This window comes from Symphalangus syndactylus, chromosome 15 (assembly GCF_028878055.3).
Source record: "Symphalangus syndactylus isolate Jambi chromosome 15, NHGRI_mSymSyn1-v2.1_pri, whole genome shotgun sequence".
Classification (NCBI taxonomy): Eukaryota; Metazoa; Chordata; class Mammalia; order Primates; family Hylobatidae; genus Symphalangus; species Symphalangus syndactylus.
The window spans coordinates 68,588,269-68,605,663 of NC_072437.2; the positions used below are offsets into that span (position 1 = coordinate 68,588,269).

Genomic DNA, 17,395 nt, shown 5'->3' on the forward strand with positions numbered 1-17,395 from the left:
AAATGAAGTACCATGTATCCTGGAACTGGAAGATGGCATTTCGAAAAGTGAAAATTTTATATACATACACACACACATACACACACACACACACACACATATATTTGTGTTATTCCTTTGGATACATCAGTACTCTGTGTGTGTGTGTCTCTCTGTGTGTGTGTGTATGTGTGTAAACACACATATATATTTGTGTTATTCCTTTGGATACATCAGTACTCTGTGTGTGTGTGTCTCTGTGTGTGTGTGTGTGTGTGTGTGTGTGCTTTGCCATTGTTGCTTTTGTTCACACTTATTTAATTTATTCAACCAACCAGCATGCACTTTTATTCTGGTCTCCCCAACTCCTTCCCTCCAGCCCTGTTCTGCTTAGCTCTCACTTTTGCTGCAGTTGTACCCAGCCCCTAGAAAAACTGGTGGCAAGGAGCCATCTCTAAGACCCTGCTCCGTTTTCCAGTCCCAGGGGCCATCCAGCAATGCCAGGCCAGTGAGAATGTGGCCTAACCCTTACACTCTTGGGCCAGTGCCCCCTGTCCACCTGCACCACTCTGCTGCTGTCTTCTCCTTCACCTTCCATGAGCCATCTTCCCCCCACCTCCACCCCAACATACACATACAAAGACCCTGCAGGAAATGGCCTCCAGCCAGGTGTCACAACAGAGCCCACTGACATTCTAAGACATCCTCAGTGCATGGCTAATTGCTCTGGCACTTGAGTATTTCTTGGGGGTCCCAGGATTCAGCATCCGCCTCTGAGGGATGCAAACACCCCCACATATTCAGAGTCACCGGGATGCTGTTTGGGGGGCCAGTAGACAGGATAGAGTGAGGAGAAAAGGGGGCATCCGGGAGTGCAGGACGAGCTGCCCGCGGCGGGAGAGTGAAGGGAGGAGAGAGGTGAGGCGCTGGAAGGGGTGGGGACAGCTGGGCTGGCCCAGGCGGGACTGTGCACCGTGTGTGCGCGCGGCGTTGAAATGCCCTGCACGTCGGGGCAGCGGGACAGAGCCCAGGGCGCCCAGGGAGTCTCCGAGTGCCTCGCTCCTCCCGCCGCAACCATGACAGAGAATTCCGACAAAGTTCCCATTGCCCTGGTGGGACCTGATGACGTGGAATTCTGCAGCCCCCCGGTGAGTACCGCCAGGGATTCCACACGCAGGGCCCGAGTTGTGTGAGTATTTAGTAACACAGTTCGGACTCAGGGGTGCGTGCCACCGAATGGGTGTGTTGGCGGGGGGATAAATTTGGGTCCCAAATGTGTGCGTGGGGTGTCGCCCCACGCGTATGAGTGTGCAGGGGTCACGGCATCCACAGGCGGGTGCGGAGGGGCGTCCCGTGGCCGGTAGAGGGTGCAGGTCCTGGGGCAAAGGCCCTGTGCTGCGGGGTTTGCTCATCCCACTTCCACGCCCGACTGCAAAGGACCCTCGGGAGGGAGCGCGGCGAAAGCGGCACCCGTAGGAGCCCGGGCGAGCTGTTTCCCGCCCGACTCCCCACTCCCTGGGGGCCACCGCGTGGGGCCCGGGTGCGCGGGGGGCCGCAGGTGCGGGCGACACCAACGTGACGGTCCCTCTCCCGCCCCGGCCTGCAGGCGTACGCTACGGTGACGGTGAAGCCCTCCAGCCCCGCGCGGCTGCTCAAGGTGGGAGCCGTGGTCCTCATTTCGGGAGCTGTGCTGCTGCTTTTCGGGGCCATCGGGGCCTTCTACTTCTGGAAGGGGAGCGACAGTCACGTAAGTCTGGAGGGCGGCGCGCGGGGACCCCCGTGTCGCTCATGGTGCCCCTAGGGGGAGCCCGAGCGCGGGCCGGCGAGGGGCGCGCGGCTGCCGGAGGGCCCTTTGGACCCAGCGTGAGCTCCCCTCTCCCATCCCACGCTGGCATGAGGCTTTCCGCCTTAGGTCAACGTTGTAGAAAAGCAAGTGAAGGTTTCACGCGAGAAGATTGAAGCGTAGAGTAGAGGAGAATGCAGTGGAGGGTCCGAGAAAGGCCGTTCTCGGCTCATCTCCCACTAAGCAGTGGCGCGACCGTGGGGAAGGCACGTCACCTTTTGGCCTCAGTGTACTCGTCCTGAAGGGAAAAAATGGAACTGGACGATCTTTAAGGCCTCTCCCTGCTAAGAAAGGCTGTGGATGTAAAATCCAGGACAAAGATAGCGGAGGCATATTCAGACTCATATTCAGACCTATTGGGAAGGAATTTTTGCCTTTCAGAAGGTTTTTTTGTGACCTAGCCATGAACGCTCCCTTTTCTCTCTGGAAAACAAAAACAAACAAACAAACAAACAAAAGTCTAACTTCCTTAAAGGTGGAAATCTCTTTAACAATCACTTCTGACCTAGTCATCACATGTGGTTTAATAGTAGGTGTTTTACTAACTGCTGTCCTACTTTCTTTGTATGCAACTATTTATTTTAAAGCTCCATGGCTCTCGAGGAGTATAAAGACTGTTTCTAAGTTGACTGGGCAGAGCTCCAGTGTGTTCTCTAAATACTCTGAAAGTGTTCACCTATGTAAAAGGGGGCATTTTATCTTGATGACCACTGCCAGGTCTGGTATAAGCTTATTTCGACTAATGGAAAAGAATTCCATCTCCAGGGCACACACAAAGGGCTCTTTCATAATCACTATCCTCAGAGGATTGGTGATTGCTGTTTTTTCCTCTCTCTCCTACCGTGAAATGCAAAGCATGAACGAATTCCAGTACTTACAGAAAATGGTGCTGAAAGCAATTCAACCATTTTACACATCACATCTTCTGCAGTCACTGCATAATTTGTATTTTTAACTCAAATGTCTAATGTAGATAAGCATGCCATTTAGCACCGAGTCTGTTTTAGAGACTATATCAAATTTACAAGCATCGATTTGTAAGATCAGAATTGCACTGTATTTTGTGGGTATTTGAAAAGTGCTTTAATGTATTTGTATTTTAAATATAGAAGCTGGGCCAGATGCTCATGTTTGAAACAGCAAATGTGAATAAGAGAATGATTTCATATCTATATCTCCATTAATAGCAGGGTTTAGATTGTCATCTCTTTGGGAAATTCTGTGGTTTTAGAATGTAAATGCTATCTTTTAAATAACAAAGCCTCAATGGTATAGGTCAATGGGGGATAAAAATAGCTATGCTTTTTTTTGGTAAAGATTCTGGACATGATATATTTTAAAATGAATACCATTTGTCACTTAATTATTCAAGGTAAACATCACTAACTGACAAGCTTCTAAAAAGAGAGATTAAACAATCATACTGAATAAGCACAGCTCCCTTTTTTCATATCTTTTACTTTACTGCAAGATGGTTGGTTGTCTAGTTTAGGAGAGCAGTATTAAATTCTAAGAATTCAGAGGAATAGTGAATCACATTTTATTGCCAACAATCAAAGTTATTGCTATATCCTATACAGACAGGAGAATGAAGAAAATCATGATAGTTTTTTTCTCCCTGATCCATATGACTTAAGTATGAAAAACAAATCACAAAATACTAAATAGAGTAACTTTGGCACCATCTAGGCATAGCACATGCACAGGTCTGCTTTGCCTGAATACAAATCTAAATAGCTCAGACAAAATGTAATCAAAAAAGGTAAGTCTTTGTCAAACAGAAAGACTTGTCAAACCAAATGGATTATCCACTCTTTGGGGATTATCTGTGCCTCGGCTCCTCTATATTGGTTTATAGAGGAGAACCAGCTGTAATTCACCTCCTATCCTTTTCATGTGGGTAAATCCCCTTAGGACAGGTTTACTGAAATTTAGCTGGAGGACTATGAAGCACCGGAGTACTAATAATCAGGGGACAACTGAACTGGGCTCCAATATCGAGACCATTTTTCATCCACATTATTGTAAATGGAACAAGGCATTGAAATATGGGAAATTTCCACCAATATGAAATAACTGACAACCCCACCCTATGGGATGAGGGAAGGAGATCATTGCTTGGGGCCTTTCCTCTCAGACTAATTTTTCTAGACATTTTCCCAAACATTATGTAATTAATCTTATAGAACGTAGGCCTTATTAAAAACTCATTAGCAAATATCCTTGGCTGTAAAAGGCACCATATTGAGCAGAATTTTGGCAAATAATAAATTTCATCTTATTTGGATAAAAATAGCCTTGGGTGTCCACAGCTCCATGGACTTAGAGCAGATAAGGTAATTGCTGCTCCAACAGCCCAGCCTCGTCCCTAGCTCAGAGTCTAATATGTTAGAAACTGGACTGCCTCCTCCCCCAATATCCTCCCCCAGTAGCTTCAGGAGGGGGACAGCTTCACTGCTGTCCCCAGCAGTGAAGCTGTCCCCATGCAGATGGTGAGGTGCACATAAAAGGTGGGCTGCAGGCCGGGCGTGGTGGCTCACGTCTGTAATCCCAGCAATTTGGGAGGCCGAGGCAGGAGGATCACTTGAGGTCAGGAGTTCAAGGCCAGCCTGGCCAGCATGGTGAAATCCCATCTCTACTAAAAATGCAAAAAAAGGCCGGGCGTGGTGGCTCACGCCTGTAATCCCAGCACTTTGGGAAGCCAAAGTGGGCGGCTCACGAGGTCATGAGATCGAGACCATGCTGGCTAACACAGTGAAACCCTGTCTCTACTAAAAATATATATATATATATATTAGCCGGGCCTGGTGGCGGGCGCCTGTAGTCCCAGCTACTTGGGAGGCTGAGGCAGGAGAATGGTGTGAACCCAGGAGACGGAGCTTGCAGTGAGACAAAAGCACGCCACTGCACTCCAGCCTGGGCGACAGAGCAAGACTCTGTCTCAAAAAAAAAAAAAAAAAAAAAAAAAAAAAAGGTGGGCTGCAGCTGCACAACCAAGATGCCCTATGTCAAGCTTGTCCAATCCGTGGTCCTGTATGTGGCCCAGGGCGGTTTTGAATGCAACCCAACACAAATTCGTAAACTTTGTTAAAACATTATGAGATTTTTTTTTTTTTTTTTTAGATTTAAAAAAAATTCATCAGCTATCATTAGTGTTAGTGTATTTTATGTGTGGTCCAAGACAATTCTTCTTCCATTGTGGCCCAGGGAAGCCAAAAGATTGGATATCCCTGCACCTAGTTAGCGAGGCTTTCTGGGGAGAAGACAGCCAGGGGTAGTGGCGGAGGAATGTGAAATTCAGACAACAGGCCACTCTTCTAGTGTGACAACCTTGTCTCCTTAAGAACTGCTAAGAATTTAGAAATGGTTATGTTCTTAAATGTTGCATTGCTTTACTAGTAAAAGCTTATGTGCAATGTTCTTTAAAAAAACAAACAAAAAAACAAACGAGAACCTCTTGTCACATGAGTGGAAGACACTCACATGGGTGTTTCCTGCCAGGCTCCTTCTGACAGTCATCACTGACCTATATGAACACTGGCTGCTCAGAGAGCACCAGACAGAACAGAGCCTTCTTTCCAAACCTCACCTGCAGAAGTCCCATCTCAGCCAAAGAAAACAGGTTTCCCAAACCTAGCTGATCATAAGGGTCACCTGAGGGGAAAGGGGAAAAGAGACTGGTGGACTGTGCTCTAGCTCCACTAAATCAGAACCCCTAGGAGTGGCTCTTGTGATCAGGGAAGCCTAGGAGACAGTAAATTGCAGACATCTAAGTTCCTCAGAAAGAGACAGGGAAGGAGGGGCAAGGAGGGATGGTTGAGCTGAAACAGGACACTGGTATTTTCTGTCCTGCTGAATGAATGCTGTTCCTAAAAGGGTGCTGGATAGCAAAGCCATTTCTGTATCTCTGCTGATAATAAAATAGTGCACTGTGGGTCTTGTAATAATGAGTTTTCTTCAAGAAATGGATCCAACAATAACAGATCCTTTTTCCAGTGTTTGCGCATGTAGCAGTCACTCTTCATAATGAGGAAGAAAAATCAGACTTGAATTGGATCTGAGCTATTTGCAGTTTTGACTGGCTGACCTGACATTAAGTAGCAACAGTTTTTCATCAGTTCTCATTCCTCCCCTTTAAAGATTTATATACATGTGTATATATACATATATAATTTATATATAAGATACGTAGATACACATACATATGCATCTAAATCCAAAAAACAAAGAAACCCACCTCCTAGCCCTGCCACACAGAAAGGTCTACCAGGACAGCGGCACATTGAGCAGGAGTAGCATCCGAGTTATTTTGAAACCAGTGCAGTAATCAGGTGTCTGAGCCCTTTAGGTCAGCTAATTAGTGGCAAACTTTTAAAAGAATGTTTTAAGTGTTGAAATTTGTCTTTCTAACAAAATGTTACTCAGAAATGCAACACGTAAGACAGAGAAAGCAGAGCCACTCTGGCTAGACTATGGATGGACAGGAGAGAACAGAGTGCCACAGTGCCATCCTCACCTCTAGGCCATGCCCAGGAGATCCCAACAGTTCTAAGGACATAGATGAAAGCCACCTATGAGGTCCAACTTCATTATACACTCGTGGCAACTCACAAGATCCAGAGATGACTGGTGTGGCCACCTGTTTTCCTGATCACTGGACCGGTGCTCTTCTGCAGTGCCAGGTCCCTTCCCCTCTTCCACACTCCTCATAACAAAATGCCCTACAGCACCATGGGCCTGCCCCATAGAGTCGTTCAGGGAGTACTACCGTTTTGAGCTGAAACAAACGTGCACATTGGCCTTCCTTTCCACACATGCTGCGCTACATCAAGCATACCCTGGTCCTGTCTGCAGTCCTTTCCATATACCTAATACCATATACTATATACCTGAGACACTGCATGCCCAATCTTGACCAAAGAATGAAAACAACTTGTGAAATTGAGGTGCCCTGCAGACGTGTTCAGCTGGGAGCCCAATTAACCTTCTGCCTCCTCAATTTCCATTTATCCGTCAATAGTGCTCAACCCAGATGCATAATAGAATTGAGCTTTAGAAAAAGAAAGACCTATGCCCAAGCGCCCTCCCCACAGCTTCTGATTTGATTTGTCCACGGTGAAACCCAGGCATGGTACCCAGAGAGGCTACCCAGTTGCTTCTAAAGTACAGCCAGCATTGCAAATTGCGGAGCTATTGGAATAGGTGTCAGAGACAACCAAAGGTTTTATTCTTAAGGTATTTTTAAGGAAATCATTGCATTAACTGATTGCTGTATGGATGAAGTCGTCATATATAAATGTATTATTATTAAGGACTATCTCTTGTATCTCTGAAACATATGGACACTACCTCATACACTGCCATTCTAAAGATAAGCCCTGAATTGCTCGAAAAAGAAAGCATCACTAACTCTTATGCTCACTTTCAGATTTACAATGTCCATTACACTATGAGTATCAATGGGAAATTACAAGATGGGTCAATGGAAATAGATGCTGGGAACAACTTGGAGACCTTTAAAATGGGAAGTGGAGCTGAAGAAGCAATTGAAGTTAATGATTTCCAGAATGTAAGTATATTTCATGCATTTAGAGAATTTAACCAGGCAAGCCTGGGGGACTTTTCTAACTCAAGGAGAAGCAGCGTTTCTCACACACATCCAAATGGTAACTGTTCTTTACAGCAGTTGTAGTGCCACTAATCCACTACATGTAGCATATTCTCTCTGAGAAAGGACCAAACTTTGTCCTTCATATTTACAAAAGAAAAAAACAACACTTCAGCTGTAAAATACCAAAAACAGAAAGAACCACCTTTATTGAATTCATGTACATAAGGATTTAGCTGTTTTGAAAAAAATTTTTTACTTCTAGGAAATTAAAGGTATGTCCCTAGAAGTCAAAATAAAACTTGATTTTTAAAACTGGAAAAAAAAAAAAAACCACAATACCATAGCATTGAAAAGAGCAGGTTCTTCTTGGAATTATATAAAAGTCTTGGCAGAAAGACTTGAAGGAGCTATTTCTTTTCAAGCAGATTTCTGTAACATGATGAATAAAATGCTCAAAACAATCCAAGAATGTTGCAAGATTTGAAATTTAAATTTCTGAAGAAGAGGGATATTTTAATGACCTAATAATCTCATCAACAACAGGTGGGATCTATTTGCATACTTTTCTCAATTCCAATTTCCTATTTAATCCAGAAAATGACCATGAGCAAATTCTCCTATTATAGCATATGTTTTCTGACCATAGCATATTATCATAGCATATTAGAGATAAAACATTCACATCTCCTTTGAAAAGGAGACTGTTTTGTTTTGATTTTTTAACAAAAATTTCATTTACAGGCAATCTGAGACATTAAGCTGTGCAGCAATGTTTCGGTGTACATCTGCAAACCACAGTGTCACTCCAGGCCGAATTTCCTGTTGGCCAACATAAATATTTTATGCTCTTTTATGTTTTACTATGAGGAAGAGGCATCACTATTTGTGTTCTCCTGTTAAATCTGCAGATGGAGTAGGTGAAACTTCATAATGAAAAAAGGCTCTTGAAAATAATGTCTCTTCTGATAGTTTATTGGTCCACAAACACCTCATCGACCCATCTTCCTCTGATTGATGAGAAAAGCTAAAGATGCTTTTCATTTGAGTGAAAGCACTCCTCTTGTTGGTACCAGAATATACCTCATAAGTCCATTTGAATACCCAACAGATGCTAACATTGGAGCTACTGTGATGTTAGATATTATTTGATCCTGACAAGGACTATGTTCAGAATGGTCTCTGCCCTGGGGACAGCCTCTGCAGCTCTGTATGTGCCCAGATGCACTTTGTTTAGTCATAGCTTTGCAAATGATTCTGGTCAATGCACAAGTATAATTTCTCTGCACTTATTAAAGGCTTTTACTGCAAGACCCAGGACAGGATAAAATCATTTTTCTTTCTACTATTCAATATAAACTAATAAAATGTGACACCTCAACACACATTATTCAATCCAGAAATTGAATACCTGTGGTGTGCCACAATATTAAGATATGCAAAGGGAGCTACAAAGATGAATAAGAAAAGATTCATCTTTCTTGAGATGTTCATGTATCAAAAGTATTCTTTTAACATATTTTAATCCCAAACCTATATTTCTGTTTTATAATCCTTTGGTTCTTTTCTAATAATGGTATCGATTGTGTTTTGTTCTCATAGACCAACAGGGCCACAGATATTTTATAAACTGATCAATTCTCTTTGATAGCTTCCACATTTCTCTAAGTCAGAACTGGTGAGTGGAACATTTTTTTGATGGATAGAACCTGTTATGGGTTTAAACAAGCCTGAACTTTCAAAAACACATGAATCAGCCACTATGGTACCTACACTATTACTTTCTCCTGTATTTTGAATCAACAGTCAAATTCAAGAAGCATTTATTGAGACATACTGTGTGCAAGAGATGGTGCTAAGCAGGCGGAATGCAAAAATGATTGACCCTTCCCTCAAGGACCCTTCAGTTCAGTTCAGGAGGCAGACACACACACAGAAATAGCTTCAGGTTAGCCTGGAAAATGTGTTCCAATGAGCTATGAACAGAGAGGAAACATCCTTGCTGAATAGGGGACTGGAGCAGGTCTTACAGAGGTAGTGATGACCAAATCAGGTCCTGAAGAATAATTAGGATTTCAACTGTCAGACAGGTAGGGGAAGGCTCTCTAGGCCCAGGGAAAAATAGAGAACACGAATGTGCAGGCTCGCTCCAGGGTTCTAATTCTAAGTAGCCCCGTTCAGCCCAACTTGGGGAAGGAAGGAAGATGGGGATGCAGGTGGGGCTAGATTATAAAAGGTTTCGAATTGTAAATGAACAGTCTCCCTGGTTCATCCAGGACTCCACCAAGATTTTAGTAGAACCCAGTGGAAAAAAACAACCGCCGACGGAGGATAGCACTGAAAAAAGTGCTCCAGGCTCTCCACCCTAAGAGATAGAAAAGCCAAGTTCATTCATACTTCATCAGTTACATTCTAGTTATACTCTCACAAGCACCAGTGCTGTTACTTTAAGCCAACCCCCTCGGACTGAATGCCCCATTTATATAACAAAAAGCCTTAGAAATTGAAAGAATATCCCATCAAAAAGTGGGCTAAGGATATGAACAGACACTTCTCAAAAGAAGACATTTATGCAGCCAAAAAACACATGAAAAAATGCTCATCATCACTGGCCATCAGAGAAATGCAAATCAAAACCACAATGAGATACCATCTCACACCAGTTAGAATGGCAATCATTAAAAAGTCAGGAAACAACAGGTGCTGGAGAGGATGTGGAGAAATAGGAACACTTTTACACTGTTGGTGGGACTGTAAACTAGTTCAACCATTGTGGAAGTCAGTGTGGCGATTCCTCAGGGATCTAGAACTAGAAATACAATTTGACCCAGCCATCCCATTACTGGGTATATAACCAAAGGATTATAAATCATGCTGCTATAAAGACACATGCACACGTATGTTAATTGCGGCACTATTCACAATAGCAAAGACTTGGAACCAACCCAAATGTCCAGCAACGATAGACTGGATAAAGAAAATGTGGCACATATACACCATGGAATACTATGCAGCCATAAAAAATGATGAGTTCATGTCCTTTGTAGGGACATGGATGAAGCTGGAAACCATCATTCTCAGCAGACTATCACAAGGACAAAAAACCAAACACCGCATGTTCTCACTCATAGGTGGGAATTGAACAATGAGAACACATGGACACAGGAAGGGGAACATCACACACCAGGGACTGTTGTGAGGTGAGGGAAGGGGGGAGGGATAGCATTAGGAGATATACCTAATGCTAAATGACGAGTTAATGGGTGCAGCACACCAACATAGCACATGTATACATATGTAACAAACCTGCACATTGTGCACATGTACCTGAAAACTTAAAGTATAATAATAATAAAATTAAAAAAAAAAAAGAAATTGAAAGAATAAACTGATGGGCATATGGGGGTTCACTGTATAATCCTTTTAATTTTGTGAATATTTGAAATTTTTTATTTAAAAAGCTAGAGAAAGTAAAGATAGCATAACCTATCAATTCAGCCTCCAACTATAAGGTAAAGGAAAAATGAAATGAAACTAATTTATATTAAAAATACGGACTTCATATGTAAATGTTCAGCCAGATGCACTAGAAGATATCAAGTCAAACACTTATAGTAGTAGCTGAATTACTGTCAATGCCACAGCCCAAAATGCAGATAGACACAAGTGTGTGTTGGCAATTTAAATGCTATGTAATTTTCTCAAACAGTGAAGAAAAGTACTGTTTTCTCTCCATTTCACAGTAATTGCATTCCTAGGAAATTTGTTGTACATTAAGACTATGCCAAAAATTACTTTGTGTTTACATATAAAACAACATTGGGTTCTAGACACTGATATTTACAAACAGATTTTTTTCCTCCAACCCAGGACAATTAGTTCTTCAGGACTGTCCCAGTCTGTGCAGGACCTGACATCCCTGGGCCCTGTACAATAAAGGTCAGGAGTGCCCGCAATCTTTGTGACAACAAGGAACTTCTCCAAGGATTTCTAAAGTGCCCTCTTGGGGACACGAACCCCTACCATCCTTGGGAACCTCTGGTTTAAGCTATAGAAATAGATGAGATACCTTAGAAAGAAAAAAATGTGCAGCCAAGGTAAGAATACGTCACTCTTTTGAAAAAAGAATGTTAGATTCTTGGACTCTCCACTCATCACCCTTGCTAGCAAATTTCTTCATTACCACCAGCTTCTAAAGCCTGTCTGTTTCCAAAAACAGGAGGTTTGCTTGGCTTTCTTGTGCTTCTTTTAGTTCCCTCTGTTTAATCTCTTAATATATCTGGCTGCTTGATGTGGAGTTTTAGCTAGACACGGTGGTTAATATGTGTGAATTCTTTCCCACACTTCCCACCCCATGGGGGTTTCAGTTCTCACTGCAGTGTGTCGACTGTCAGAACCAACTTAACACTAGATTCCCATTCAGTGCTGAGAATCCTTCAGTAGAATCAGCTTTCCCCTTTGGGGATATGGTGACGGTTGTATAGCGTTCCCTTCACACATCTCACATTCAGGGGATGTGTTTGAAGTTAAGAGAAAATGTCACATAAGAAGGCATCATCTCCCTCCCTTGCCTTCTGTTTTTCAAACTATGAGTCCTAAATTTATATGCCAAATAAGAGCAGCGGCCCTACAGGAGGTAGCATGAGAGAAAGCAGTTATTCTCCACGTGTATTCCTCAGGCTGCCAGTGGAGCATCACTTGGCTTGTTAGAAATGCAGATTTTAGGCCCCACCCCAGACCTACCGAATGGGAAACTGGGGGTGGGGCACAACACTATTTAATTTAACAAGTCCTCCAAGTGATATTTTTTTTTTTTTTTTTTTTTTGAGATGGAGTCTCGCTGTGTCGCCAGGCTGGAGTGCAGTGGTGCAATCTTGGTTCACTGCAACCTCCACCTCCTGGGTTCAAGCGATTCTCCTGCCTCCACCTCCGGAGTAACTGGGACTACAGGTGCACGCCACCAAGCCCAACTAATTTTTGTATTTTTAGTAGAGATGGGGTTTCACCATGTTGGCCAGGATGGTCTCCATCTCTTGACCTCGTGATCCTCCCGCCTCAGCCTCCCAAAGTGCTGGGATTACAGGCGTGAGCCACTGCCCCGGCCCAGGTGATTTTTTAATTTGCCTTTTTAAAATTGTTACATAATATTTTATATATTTATGGGATATATGTGATATTTTGTTACATGATAGAATGTGTAATGATAATGTTAGGGTATTTGGTTTTCATTTCTATGTGTTGGGAACATTTCAAGTCCTCTCTTCTAGCTACTTTGAAATATACAATACATTGTTGCTAACTATAGTCACCCCACTCTGCTACTGAACATTAGAACTTATTTCTTTTTTTTTTTTTTGAGACGGAGTCTCACTCTGTCGCCCAGGCTGGAGTGCAGTGGTGCGATCTCAGCTCACTGCAAGCTCTGCCTCCCGGGTTCGCGCCATTCTCCTGCCTCAGCTTCCCAAGTAGCTGGGACTACAGGTGCCTGCCACCACGCCGGGCTAATTTTTTATATTTTTAGTGGAGACGGGGTTTCACCCTGTTAGCCAGGATGGTCTCGATCTCCTGACCTCGTGATCCACCAGCCTTGGCCTCCCAAAGTGCTGGGATTACAGGCATGAACCACCGCGCCTGGCCTAGAACTTATTTCTTCTATCTAACTGCATGTTTGTACCACCCATTAACCAACCTGTGTTCATTCCCCCAGCTCCACCCATATATCCTTCTCAGCCTCTGGTATCTATCATTACTTTCTGCTTCCATGAGATCAACTTTTTTAGCTCCCACATAGGATTGAGAACATATGACATTTGTCTTTCTGTGCTTGGCTTATTTCATTTAACATAATGACCTCCAGTTCCATCCATGTTACTGCAAACGACATGATTTCATTCTTTTCTATGGCCAAATAGTATTCCATTGTGGAGGTATATATATATATATATATATATATATATATATATATACCAGTGATCCTTCTCCCTTCCAAGTAGCTGGGACTACAGGCACACACCACCACACCTAGCTAGTTTTTAAAATTTTTTTGTAGAAATGGGGTCTCACCATGTTGCCCAGGCTCGTTGCGAAATCATGGGCTCAAGCAATCCTCCTGCCTCAGCCTCCCAAAATGTTGGGATTACAGGCATGAGACACTGTGCTTGGCCCTTTTTTATTCTTTTTTCTTTATTTTTGTCTGGGTTATTTCAAAAGACTTCTCTTCAAGTTCTGAGATGCTTGAAATAGTCTATTGTTGAATCTTTTTTTTTTTTTTTTTGAGATGGAGTCTGGCTCTGCTGCCCAGGCTGAAGTGCGGTGTGCCATTTCAACTCACTGCAACCTCCGCCTCCTGAGTCCAAGCGATTCTCCTGCCTCAGCCTCTTGAGTAACTGGGATAACAGGCATGCACCACCATGGCCAGCTATTTTTTTTTTTTTTGTATTTTTAGTAGAGATGGGGTTTTGCCATGTTGGCCAAGCTGGTCTCGAACTTCTGACCTCAGGTGATCCACTCACCTTGGCCTCCCAAAGTGCTGAGATTACAGGCGTGAGCCACTGTGCCTGGCCTCTATTGTTGAATCTTTTAAGTGTATATTGTATTTCATTCAATGAATTCTTCAGTCTTATAATTTTTATTTCATTCTTTTTTATAATATACATCTCCTTATTAAATTTCTCATTCATATCCTAAATTGTCTTTCTGATTTCTTTGTCATGTTTTTCAATATTCTCTTGTATCTCATGGAGCTTCTTTAATATCAATATTTAATTTTTTTTCTGAGATTTCATAAATTTGTTTTTGATTGTGATCTGTTGCTGGAGAATTATTGTATTCCTCTGGAAGTGTCATGTTTTATTGCTTTTTCATGCTTCCTGTGTCCTTGTGTTGATTTCTGTGCATCTGATATAATAGTTGCTTATTACAGGTTTTTAAATTTGCTTTCGCAGGGTGGACTTTTGGTGTTGGTTAGGTAGGGCGCTTCAGCTTCCATTCTGGGCACGTGCAGTAGTATAGTCTCTGTATGATGATGATGATGATGATTTTAGCTGTAAACAGCATCAGTGGTGTCTGTGATTTTTCTTGGTAGCTTAAGGTGTGGTTGTTAACGAAGACGGTTCTGAAGTTTGCGGGGGACCCAGGGGATTTTTGATACAAGGGAAGGTTTGTGAACCACTGATAAAAAGAAACTTGGGTCCGAAGGTTATTGCAATCACTTTAAAAGCTTTGTTACCTTGAACACCTTTCTCTTTCATATGGTAGTCTTCAACCCTGGCATCAACCCTTTAAATTATAAACACCTGGGGAGCTTTTAAGACCACCAATACTTGGGCTCCAAAGCAAACCAATCAAATGGGAATCCCTGGGAAGGGGCCCAGGCATCTGTGTTCTTAAACCCTCTCCAGTGAATTCAGGTGCAGTTAAGAGCCAAGCCTCAGCAGTAAGCCTCGGAGTTCCTCTTCTGTAAAGTGGGGATAATGCCCCTGTCTCTCTGAGTGAGCAGTAGTGCTGGGAGAAATAGGTGAAATGAGTTACCTATGTATACATGATTAATTAAGCCACAAGACAAATAAAGTGCTTGAGGAAGAATGAGCCTTTTCTTCTGTGTTCTGCAGTCCTTTACTCACCAGCTTCTGTAGGGCTCCTGGCTCTGTGACTACATAAGGTAGAGCTCTCCATGAATCCCCTCCAGCATGACTTACATTTAATTTTCTTCTTCATTGTAAAGGGCTGAATCTTGAGCCAGGATCCCTAGATTTTAAGTGTGTTCTTCCCCCATTCCGTATCACTGGCCCTGGTACCATTTCTATATCATCCCAACACTTGCCTCAACTCAACAGAAGACTGATAAGGTTCAGATTTGTGCTAGTATCTCCATTATTATACCATAAAAATTGTAGGCCTTTAATATTATTTTAGGTTCACCAGTCCTGAAACTAACAGCAGCAGGAGGAGAGTAAACATTCTTGGAACAGAACATCCTGTTACCCCTCATGTCCTCTGTGGGTAGAATCGGGGCTGTGCTGCCAGCCAAGACTGGAGCTTTGTGGCTGATGTTTCCCTTGAGGCAGGTCCTAGGCAGACCAAGAGAAGATATTGTTTATATCTCTCAGGAGACAAAAAAAAAACATCCAAGTCCTTGGGTAAGGTATAGAAGGAAAGTTCAGGACCAGGTGCTGTAGAAAGTTTTACTGTTTACTCTGGGCTCAGTAACCTAGGAAAATTCTGAATTCATAGAATTAATTAATTTGACCAACATCTTTTGAGAAGCTTTGTGGGGTCACCAAAAAAGAAAACAAAAAAATTCAAATACTGATCTCAAGAAGCTTATAACTAAGTAGGCTGTGTATGATTGAGTAAGCATCCCAGTTGAGGAATGAAGACGGGAGGACTTATGGGAAAGCAGAGGAAAGACAGCTGCTTAGGCTGAGATGTTCAGAGAAGGCTGCATGGAGAAGGTGGCATTTCATCTGAGCTTGTGAACATAGATGGAATAACTAATATATTCTGTCCCAGCTCAAATATCATCCCCTCATTGAGTCACCTCCCCTGACTATGCTGTCTGTCTAAATTACCACCTCATCATTCCTGTCTTATTTTTCTTCATAACAGTTATTACCTGACTTTATCTCTATTCTTGTTTTTATTTTTTTGAGACAGAGCCTTGTTCTGTCACCCAGGCTGGAGTGCAGTGGCAATCTTGGCTGTCTGCAACCTCCGCCTCCCGGGTTCAAGCAATTCTCCTGCCTCAGCCTCCCAAGTAGCTGGGATTACAGAAGCCCGCTACCACACCCGGCTAATTTTTGTAATTTTAGTAGAGATGGGGTTTCACCACGGTGGCCAGGCTGGTCTCAAACTCCTGACCTCAGGTGATCTGCCCACCTCGGCCTCCCAAAGTTCTGGTGGTATAAGCCACCATGCCTGGCTGTTTTTGTTTGTTTCTTGTTTTTGTTTTGAGACGGAGTCTTGCTCTGTTGCCCCGGCTGTGGAGTGCAGTGGCACGATCTTGGCTCACTGCAAGCTCCGCCTCCCCAGTTCACCCTATTCACCCTGCCTCAGCCTCCTGAGTAGCTGGGGCTACAGGCGCCCACCACCACGCCTGGCTAATTTTTTTTTTTTTTTTTTGTATTTTTAGTAGTGATGGGGTTTCATCATGTTAGCCAGTATGGTCTTGATCTCCCGACCTCATGATCTGCCTACCTCGGCCTCCCAAAGTGCTAGGATTACAGGCATGAGCCACCGCAACCGGCCGCCCGGCTGTTTTTTATTATTGGTAAATAATGCTAAAAGGTAAGTTCCATGAGGGCAGTTCCATCTCTTTTGTTCATCCCTATCCCCAGCACCTGGAACAGCATCTGGAACGCAGTAGACCCTGGATAAATCAAATAAATGAACAAATGGATAGATAGATGGATACACTTTTGTTTCATAGGGCATCACAGGAATTCGTTTTGCTGGAGGAGAGAAGTGCTACATTAAAGCGCAAGCGAAGGCTCGTATTCCTGACATGGGCGCCGTGACCAAACAGAGCATCTCCTCCAAACTGGTGGGTACCAACATGCCTGAGACAGTGAGACTGCTTGGCAAACACTGTCTGAAGGCACAACCCTTTTGGTTTTTATTTTTTGTTTTTATTTTTATTTTTATTGAGACAGAGTCTCACTCTGGAGTGCAGTGGCGCTTTTGGCTCACTGCATCCGATTCTCCTGTCTCAGCTTCCAAGTAGCTGGGACTACAGGGATGCCACCACATCCAACTAACTTGTATTTTTAATAGATACGGGGTTTCACCATGTTGGCCAGGCTCTTCTTGAACTCCTGGCCTCAAGTGATCTGCCCGCCTCGGCCTCCCAAAGTGCCAGGATTATAGGAGTCAGCCACCTCGCCCAGCCTAAAGGCACAACCCTTTTGGTTTCTAGTATCTGGATAGGTTCATGACTAGATGGTAAATTCGATTTCTTCTCTGCCAAA

The 17,395-nt window shown here is 43.3% G+C and overlaps 1 protein-coding gene across 3 annotated transcripts in view; it reads left to right on the plus strand.

Annotated features, from left to right (window-relative positions):
• The first annotated feature begins 924 nt into the window (after positions 1 to 924).
• Positions 925 to 17,395, plus strand: part of CNMD (chondromodulin) — a 36,870-nt gene continuing 20,399 nt past the window's right edge. Inside the window, exons 1-4 of one of the 3 annotated variants that reach the window (XM_055245258.2) lie at positions 925 to 1,127; positions 1,586 to 1,726; positions 7,251 to 7,391; positions 16,858 to 16,971. In XM_055245258.2, coding sequence (XP_055101233.1) covers positions 975 to 1,127; positions 1,586 to 1,726; positions 7,251 to 7,391; positions 16,858 to 16,971 — 549 coding nt within the window. In that variant the 5' untranslated portion in view covers positions 925 to 974. The remainder of the gene's footprint in view (positions 1,128 to 1,585; positions 1,727 to 7,250; positions 7,392 to 16,857; positions 16,972 to 17,395) is intronic. The other 2 variants (XM_055245259.2, XM_063618805.1) reach the window with 2 other exon arrangements.